The following is a 9,879-nucleotide window of genomic DNA, read 5'->3' as shown; positions in this document are numbered from 1 at the left end:
GGATCTGGTCCAATTCGATACAATCCAATGTGATTATAAATGGATCAGGTCAAATCCAATCCAATAAATGCTTTAGACCAATTTGGACCAGTCCAATTCAATGTCTGAATCATCTAATCTGTTCAAATTTATTTTGATTTAGATTGGTTTTAACCCAAATCTGATCCATTAACACATATATTATTATCTTATATCAATGGACCAGATATTGGCTTAATCCAACCTAATTCAATATAAATTTGTTACGAACAGATCAAGTCTAATCCAATCTAATAAATATTTTAGACCGAATTAGTCAAATCCAATATATCTTATTAGTCCGTTCAATCTGTCCTAATTGATTTTGGACTGGACGGGATCAATCCAAAACCAATCCATTGGCTTCTTGACTCAGTGACAAGGAGTGCAAAGAAGAATATCATTTAGTAGAAGAAGAGAAAGACAAGGCGTGGGATCATGGGTCATGATTAGTCCCTTTGCTCGTTTAGAGCCCACTGTGGCACGTGACACGGGATTAACAGGAAGTACCACGTGGAAGACAAGAGGTGGGCCGAACATCGAGTGAGAACAAAGCATTTGACAGTGTTGGTTCACTGTGACAACTTCTGTGCTTGGCACCCCCTTGATGGGGACAGATTCGAGACTCTCAGATTTAGAATAGAAGCCAAGAGGGACCCACAAAAGATTTTACTTGTAGGGGCTCACAGAGATTTCAATTTTTTTGTGGGCCCCTGGTCCCCAACCTTTACTTATATGATGTCTCCGTCAATATTATTACAAAAGATTTATTCCATGCTTTGGTTGATTTCGTTTTAGGGTGGTCCCAATTCTCTTCATTTTGTCCTTAATTACAATTATAAGACCAGAAAGGAAAGCATTTGTAATTTGCATTGAAGCTTTAAACCCATGATTTAACAAATTAAAGCTATTATAACTAAAGACTGTTTGGATAAGTTTCAGTTTTTGTGCTTTGAAAGCCCAAAACCACAAAAACCCCATTTTAGACCTTGTTCCTTTTGGCTTAAAAGTGTTTTGTCTTTTAGACTGTTATGCATTAAAAGAAAATTTCACCAAATGCCTAAACACTTTTTGGCTCATTTTTGCTTCCCACCGCCCAAACCTCAAAAGCAAAAGCTTATCCAAATAGAGCCTAAATTACCATTTATTTTGCTATTGCAAATTATAATATTATCATTTGCCTAAAGAATATTTATGGCATCTAAAACAATGAAGGCAGGAAATAATTATATGAATATTAATGGCCCCTTGAAATCAAGGTTTTTAAAATCGAACAGGACAATGAACTAGTCAGGGTCCGGTTTTTGGGTTGAACGGTCCGATCATTCAAATCAAATGGATAGTCCATTCTGACAAAAAAAATTAAAAAATAAAAAAAATGGTTAAAACCATTGGACGGTTCAAACAGTTTGACCACTTGAGTCAGTGATTTGCTGACTAAATCAACAGTTTTTGGCAAAATAACAGTTCTAGGGTAAAACGGAACCGGTTCCTGATTTTTTCGGTCCGACCGTCCGGTCTGATCCGATTTTGAAAATCATGCTTGAAACAGATCACTAGGGCCAAATACATGCTTTCATGCAATCACCGATCATTCCTAGCTGTTTTTGGTTGAGGCAGTCTCTTCTGTGGTTAGAAAGAGAGAGATGTTAGATTATTCAATTTTAAGCCTCTTAGCATGTCTTGAGACCAGACCGGTGCCTTTGCATTGTAATCACATATGCAAGAATTTCCATGAACTAAAAAATTTGCCAAGCATAACCCCAATAATAATAACAATAATGGTGAATTAGTGATGATGATGAAGATGAATTGGATATAAAACAGCTTGGTTCCATGGTGTAGTGGTTAGCACTCTGGACTTTGAATCCAGCGACCTGGGTTCAACTCCCTGTGGGACCTTTTTCTTATACCTTCCACTGATTTATTTATTTAACAAAAAAGGAATTATTTTTTCATATTATTATAATATTAGATACGAGAATGCATTTCCCATATTAACACATGTTCTATGTGCACTTGTGTATAAACTATTAGCTAACAACATAAGCAAGTTAAAAGAATTCCTTAAAAACCATTTGGTTATTCCTACATTTTATCAAAATATTGAGAAACATTAGAATAAAAAAAAATGAAGAGGTAGCCCGTATTATACATTAACCTCCCCATTCATCAACTCTAGGCACCTCTTCTAAAAATGCAGCTGAGGTTTGGGCAGTTTGGGAAACTTACAATTTGGCGGCCAACTTCATAGACTAGTCAATCATAATAGAAGGGGACTCGAATATTTTGATATGTTATTTGATCTCTCCTCCTTGGAATTTAAGGAATATTATTTAGGACTCTTTACAGATAGAGAAGTTGAATGGTGGTGTTAGATAATAAGCACATGTACAAAGAGGCGAACCAGGCAGCAGATTGACTTGTAAATTAGGCTCATTTTCTTCCTAATACTGTTGTCCCCATCAAACTTTGTAATCTCCCTAGTCCCTAGGGACCTTCATCACACAATTAAGTTGTTTATATAAGCTTGCCATCTTTTGTTGTATCTTCCACTTTGAGCTCAACATAAATGCTTAGAGAGTGAAGGGGGCCATCTTTCTGATGAAATGGAAACTAATAATCGGATGCCAAAGCCATAAAAAGAAAGAAGAAAAAAATCTTAATTTCTGAGGTCAGTGTATTATTTATATACTCATAAATAACATCTCTGAGGCTATGTTTGGTCTGAAGGAAAAGGTAGGGAAAGGAAGGGAAATACACTTTCCTTCAAACCAAATATAACCTAAAGGAAAACCTAATACATGAAAAAACAGGGAAATTTAATGAACAAATAGGATGGTTAATTAACATTAGGGATGACAATATATCAGCCGGTTTAGTAGAAGTCAAACCCAAACTCTAATTCATCCTTCCCAATGATTATTGTTCATTAATGCGGCATAGTGTAGGAATTGGCCAAATGGGGGCTGGAATGGGAAATAAATAAATGAATGAATATATAGGGATTTTTTTTCTTTGATAACCCTTGAACTTTGCTAAAAATGCACTTTAGACCCTAAAGAATTAAAAGGGCCATTTCTGCCCTCAAATTATGATGAAAAAGCCACTAGAATCTGGATTGAGCGGCGGAATAACTTGTTCGATCTCAATCTCAGCCTTGTTCCTGCTCTATGGAAAGGTGTCTGTGAGGCTGGAGTTCAATTAAACTCTACTTATTGTAACCGGAAGTTCATCGGAGCTAGGTTTTTCTCGGAAGGCCATGAAGTAGTATGGAGATTTAGTGAACTTGGTGGAATCAAAGGGAACAATGAAATTATTGAGTTTTAAGTGGGACCAGTCTGTAATTTTCTAATTCTTTTTTGACTTGAGTAATCCCATGTCAATGGACCCTGTTATTTTATCATTTGTCTAATAAAACAAACAATGGCATCTTTAACATCATTTATTTTTGTCTTAAACTGGCACATTTCCATCATAATTTGAAAGCAAAAATGGCTCTTTTAAAAGTTTAAGGATTGTCAAAGTTAAAAATGCATATATATGTATACATGTATGTATGTATGTATACATGTATGTATATTAAATTGGCAATAGACACAAAAGCAGACCGATATTTCAACCTAAAAACCCCACATATATACTTCTCCCCACTTACCAAAATAAAAGAAAAACAATTTAAAACAAAACAAAATGATCCCCTAGCTACCTACTACCATTTACAGTTAAGAGCTATCCGATCACACCGACTTTAATTTGGTGTAGTTCATTTCAAATGCTTTAACTAAATACAAATGGGTGCAAATTATGGGGCTAACCTAGTCCCTACCTTTGGTGCATATAAAAAGTTATAATGAAAGTAAGGCTAGATTGATTTGAATGTAAATCTAAATTTCCATCAAACCAATCACAGCCTTAAAAGGTTGGGTCCGAATAGCTGGGACCAACATTCGGTATTAGGCAATGACTCTCTCTTTAGACATATAAGTTATTAGTTAATTATGCGATATGAAACTGAGATGGTTCATCACAAATAGTTAGAATTAAAGAAAATACATCATGCAGTTATATTTGATATCTCCCAGTAGACAAAGGTGGGATTCATGAAAGCCATACGCTATGAGACAAAATTAGCCATGCATGGGTCCCACCTTGCCTGTGTGGCAGGGCATCTGGCAGTTGCATAGACTCGTTTATAAGCATTCATTGGCAATTATGTACACAGAAACACATGAGAAAGAGCTCAGGGCTTTTGTGCTAGTTATAATTTAAACAGGTGTTACTTCCGGATCTTCCGGTTTTCAAAAGTCATATACCCACCCAGAATCAACTGCACGCTAGAGAGCCTAAATGGTAACAAGGATCCTTTGATTTCCTTTTCAACCAATCTAAAATGAACACGAGAAGTAGAGAGAGAAAGAGACAGAGAGAGAGAAGGGACCCACTGAAAATTAGCGTATCTAAAGGAGATCACGAGAAACCAAGAAAACAGAAACAATTGAGAAAAACAGCATTGCTTCTCACCCACTCAAAAACCTACGTGAGTAATACTGCAAACCCATCAAGCACTGCTTTTCTCTCTCACTACCTATAAAGCCTGTACATACCCAACTAGCCCGACCACCATTAAAGTTCACTCTGAAGCTGTAAATGGATCTAGAATCGAGACCTGAAGATACCCAACAAGACCAGCACTTTCATGTATTAGCAGTAGATGATAGTCTCATTGATAGAAAGCTCTTAGAGAGGCTACTCACAATCTCTTCTTATCAAGGTAACTCACAGTTAAATATATAAACATGTACTGATGATCTGGTTTCTTCATTTTCAGGAGAATTCAAGTATGAAGTCTGTTATTTTTTTTTTCTAAAACGTAGGAAATACAATCTTTGGTTATATATTGATTGAAACTCCTCTTTCTTTTTTCCTGTCATCTTTTTTGATCCATTGTTTCCTCATAGTCTTTCCTTGTTGTTCCAGTAACTTGTGTGGAATCTGGTGATAAAGCTTTGGAGTATTTGGGTTTGATTGATAACCTCGATAATAATGAATCTACACCATCTTCTTCCTCCTCCTCATCTCCATCCTCACAACAAGAGGTGAGGATATGATCTCTAATTAGCAAGCATCATTGGTTTTCTTTCTGTAAACTTTTGTTCATTGATGCTTGGGTTTTCAAAAGTAGGCCTATTATTAACTGTTTCCAATGAGATCTTAAAATGGGTTTCTGGTAAAGACTGAAAATCAAAAGACAAGTAGTTATAATTAAGTCAAAACAATGTAAAAAAAAAAAAAAAAAGAACTAAGTGTTCTTTCTGTTTCTGTGTTCTTTTGTTGCTAGCATGTTATGATTTTGAAAACATTTATTTTTCATTACTGTATTGAGCCTCTAAAGAGCAGGCTTTCCTTGAATACTAAGGCAAATGAAAGAAATATAAAAACATGAAAAAGGAGAGTATTCTTTATGTCATAAAATATTTGCTCAAGATTCTTATTATCTGTATAATATAGTATACCATAACCAGATTTTTCAAAGAAAAAAAAACTTATTTTTATTAATTATTTTAAGTTAAGTTCCCAAAGGACACATGGGCACATATATTATCTACTCCTTTCACTATCTTATGGTCTTATAAACTTTATTTTAACCAAATCATCACCTGTCACCTGTTCTGATCAGTGATTTGCAGATCTTTGAGCAATCCTAAGATGTCCTTGCACTATTATTTTAATACATGTTTCCATTATCAGACCCAGGGTGTGAAGGTGAATTTGATCATGACAGACTACTGTATGCCTGGGATGACTGGCTATGATCTGCTCAAACGGGTCAAGGTCAACCATCATCAACTCTTCATCATCTCTCTGTTTCTTTTCCTCTATCATGTTATAGAGCTAAGCCCATGTCTTTTAATTAATTTATTAAGTTATTTAAACATTTATTAAATTAACAATTTTCATGGGTTTTCTTCTCCCTTACGTGAGCAGAAATCTTCTTGGAAAGATGTTCCGGTGGTTGTTATGTCATCGGAAAACGTACCATCCAGAATCAATATGTAAGTCAAATCTGTGTTGTATTTGTTTTAGTAGTTGGTTTAGAAAGATTTCATCAAACCAGGAAGAAATCTATTGGACCCAGAAAAGGATGGCTAACCATCCTCTTCATGTAGAGTCAATACAAGCATTTATATTCTGGGTTCATGAACCGAATCATATATCTCATCAAGAGGGAGATCATTTGTCAGTCTCATGGTGAAAGATTCTAAGCAAGAATAATTGTCAAACCAAGGGAAATGGTTGGTGCCGTGGTGGAAACGGAGTGAGAAATGGAAATGAACCCAAGACTTTGCCAAATGGGGAAGAAGTAAAGGCACCCAAATGAAACAAGTACAAAATGTATGTAGAAAGGTGAATAGGTTAAAGAGAAGTTTGATAACTTGTAAGAAGAAAAATTCCATCAAGAGAAGTGCTTTAATTTCTAGGCGTTTCTCAGACGTTTCAAGCCAACTTTTGTGCACTTCACACTTACTTTACAGAAGCCACCGTTTGGGAATGGAAATGGAAAACAAGTCTCCCTTAATTCTACATCTGTGATTGATTCAACATATAGCAAACTAGCTATAAGTGGACTAACATTTTATTTGAGCACACTTTTGAATATATAGTACATAGGTATGGTTTACCTTTCCAAAAGAAAAGAAAAATTAAAGAAAATTTTGGGAAGGTTTCAGTTTTGCAGAGTGATCGACCAAAATCAATTTCTGATATATATAAGGTTTGAAAAGTTTTGTATGAAATAATTTCAAGCAACAAATATGCATTGAAATTTATTAAAATTTTAAAATTGAAATGTTAAGGGGTCGATTTAATTATAGGATAAGTTATAGCTTACCTTTACAAAAGAAAAGAAAAGGCAACTTTTTGGAAATAAAATTTTCAGTTTTCAGTTGTGTATAAAGGTTACCAAAATCGAAATTCTGATATCCAAGGGTTGAAAATTAAAGCTTTGTATGAAATAATTTCAAGCTACAAATCTGCATTGAAGGGTTTTGAGAAAATTAGCTACTAATTAAAAAAACAAAATTACATTTGCTTGGAAATTAATGAATCCTTTATTATTTTTTCTGAAATAGCTGCATTTGTGGAGCCCCATCATTATGTAGAAAAGTGCATTTTTACCAGCTGGGAAATATTAACCACCTTTATCTGTCCCCTTCTCCATCACATTCCATGGGACCCTTTTGGAAGGAAGAATACTATCAATTGTCCAAAAGAACAAAAGCAAAACATCAATGAATGCAATGCCTAGAATCATGTCATTTGGTTGGTTTTTGATTTACCAGAGCTGTGAAGTAGGGCCCAGTGGGTTGGTGACCCCACCACTTTGTAAAGCCTGCATGTGCCCACCATGTGAACTGCCATGGCTTCTTCCACAGATGAAATGCACCCCAGATGTCCTATCCTGAATTTCCTTTCCTAGACGTCCCTCTCCAAGTTATTGTGGACAAAATGATTCCCAGAAGATCTTCCCCTATTTTGACTCAATATGATTCTAGCCTTGAAAATATTGGCTTCCTTCAAATTGACAAAGAAGAAAAGAAGAAAAAACCCACTAGTCTTTTGACGCTTTTGGGATGTGTTTGGGTGCACAAGTGACCTTTTTTTTTTAAGCTTTTCTTCAATTCCTCGTCCGACATAAAACCTTTGGCCTAAAGTTTGATAATGTACGAGAATATCTGACGCCACTCTGCCCTCATTCACTGGTAATTAATGAACGATTTCTGGAAGATCTCTTGACTTGATTTGATTTTAATGTCTTCTTTGTGGAGCAGGTGCTTGGAAGGAGGAGCAGAGGAGTTTCTGCTAAAGCCCGTTCAGTTGTCAGATGTGAAGAAGCTTCAATCCCACCTTTTGAAATCTCTGACTTTTAGCTGCAATGAAACCGCCACCAGCAGTTCTACCATTAACAACAACAACCATTCTATAGAAAACAACTTTAACGTCATCACCAGTAACGACGACGTCGATGAGAACAGTAGCAATGCAAATAAGAGAAAAGCAATGTCTCCTGAACAGTCAGCGAGAAGGGCCAAATGGAAAGGCTTAACCATACTGTAAATATGTGGAGAAGATACGTAGTTCCACTATTGAGCAATAGTAGTACAGACTACAGCGGTGCAAGCAGTACTTAGGTTCCACTCTCTCTCTCTCTCAATTTCTGTACATAAAGAGCAATGACTGTTTACCAATACTAAGAAGGTTCCCGAAGTTGTGAGGTGAAGGTTAGATGCCAGTCAATGAATATTAATGGGCGTCCTTTCAAATATTTTAGATTTTGTGTCTATCCATATATATACGGGTAAGCTCAAGAGAAGTGCTGAGTTAATCTGGGTAAGCCTAGAGGAAAACATAGATAGACTCTTAAAAAATGGCTGATGTACTTATTAAAATGACTTTGAAGATGAGAATACGAGTGATTGGAGAATTGGAGAGCTTAAGGCCATGTTTGGTTCACTATTTTGGGCCTTATTTTTTTAATTCTTCCTTATTCTAGGCAAGAATGGGCAAGAGTGAATATCATTAGAGAGTTTGGTTACAAAATTCTTGTCATGGGCCGCATGCTTTTTAGAATAAAAAATCAGCCCCATAGCAGAAAAATTGAGTAGCCGGCAGCGTGAAAAATAATCATGCCCCATCTTGCTCATTTTCATTCGTTGAGGAAAATGCTGTCATAGATGTTTACTTTTGCAAAAGAACTTTTACGAAAGTACTTTAGAACAACACTTTTACATAAATACTTTTATGAAAGTACTTTTACAGAAGTACTTTTATAAAAGTACTTTTATAAAATAATTTTTATGAAAGTAATTTTACAAAACATCTATGCTAACTGGTAAACATTGACTGCCATCCATCCACAAGAAAACATCTATGCCAACAGTTTTGGAGACCTAGGCTAGCAGTTTATGAATACCGACATAGTTTTTTTTTGTTTTTTTTTTTAAGAATGAAAATGAGCAACATATGACACTTGTCAGTGTGAAAAGAAATCATTTTTATGAAAAAAGTGTTTGGTTCATAGTAATATTTTCTCATTCTGCCTATTTTTACTCATTCTTGTCCATTTTAGAATTGTCTTAGTTAAGAATGAGAATTGAACCAAACATGGCCTAAGTTTTTGCATTTGGCATTCCTTATTTTAAAGACTTATCTCCTTTTTACTACTAAAATGGTTGTATGAACAGTTGAACACCAAGTTTTTAACTGCAAAAAGAATTAAGTCCTTAAAATAAGGAATGCCAAATGCAGCTTAAGAAACAACCAAGGGGTAATCATGGAGTTTAGCCATTCAAAGGTGTGCAACTTGGGCTGGGTTACCCAAAAAAGTTGATCCTAAGCCCCTAACTTTTAGGAACTAGGAACATTTTAGCAAGATGAAGTGAAAAAATTGGGCTAACGCAAACCAAACCCAACCCAAGAAAGTTAGGTTGGGTAGTTAGAGTTGGGTTTCAACAATTTAGGTTGGGTTAGGATTGACCTCAACCCGATCTAACTTGTCCCAACTTACACGACTAATGGAGTGGAGATTAATTTGTGAGAACAAGGATGGCACAAATCTAAGAGCTTAAGTACAATTAAGCCTGGAATAGTTCATAGGTAGGAGTTTTTTTTTTTTTTTTTTGATACACAAGGAAGAATTACAGTTCAGAGACATTCAGTTACAAGATCACAAGCATCAAACAAACAAATAATGGAGAGCTTTAAATCATTTATATGGGAATCTGACCCGGTGACTTGGTGTCCTAGATTGGCCAATGTAAGAACACGCATGTAGAAGAGAAATGGAAGTGAATATCTTAA

The 9,879-nt window shown here is 35.5% G+C and overlaps 1 protein-coding gene and 1 non-coding gene across 2 annotated transcripts; both read left to right on the top strand.

Annotated features, from left to right (window-relative positions):
• The first annotated feature begins 1,848 nt into the window (after positions 1 to 1,848).
• On the top strand, positions 1,849 to 1,920 carry TRNAQ-UUG (transfer RNA glutamine (anticodon UUG)). Its single transcript has one exon. It is a non-coding gene; the product is annotated as a tRNA-Gln (tRNA).
• A 2,604-nt stretch (positions 1,921 to 4,524) lies between these two features.
• On the top strand, positions 4,525 to 8,344 carry LOC104605781 (two-component response regulator ARR17-like). The gene is made up of 5 exons (XM_010270670.2): positions 4,525 to 4,792; positions 4,999 to 5,117; positions 5,770 to 5,853; positions 6,007 to 6,074; positions 7,851 to 8,344. Exons 1-5 carry the CDS (start codon positions 4,669 to 4,671, stop codon positions 8,134 to 8,136), a joined length of 681 nt encoding a protein of 226 aa, XP_010268972.2. The 5' UTR covers positions 4,525 to 4,668; the 3' UTR covers positions 8,137 to 8,344.
• Positions 8,345 to 9,879: the final 1,535 nt, after the last annotated feature.

Source organism: Nelumbo nucifera, chromosome 1 (genome assembly GCF_055504915.1).
Source record: "Nelumbo nucifera cultivar China Antique chromosome 1, China Antique-T2T, whole genome shotgun sequence".
NCBI classification, from domain to species: domain Eukaryota; kingdom Viridiplantae; phylum Streptophyta; class Magnoliopsida; order Proteales; family Nelumbonaceae; genus Nelumbo; species Nelumbo nucifera.
Note: the sequence above shows the minus strand (reverse complement) of the source record. Positions and strands in the feature narration are given on the sequence as shown.

Excerpts from the sequence above, each read along its gene's own strand:
- LOC104605781 (XM_010270670.2), top strand. The coding sequence starts at position 4,669 with ATGGATCTAGAATCGAGACCTGAAGATACCCAACAAGACCAGCACTTT. Across the intron at positions 5,118-5,769 it reads CTCCATCCTCACAACAAGAG|ACCCAGGGTGTGAAGGTGAA; the intron begins GTGAGGATATGA and ends TTCCATTATCAG. Across the intron at positions 5,854-6,006 it reads ATCTGCTCAAACGGGTCAAG|AAATCTTCTTGGAAAGATGT; the intron begins GTCAACCATCAT and ends TTACGTGAGCAG.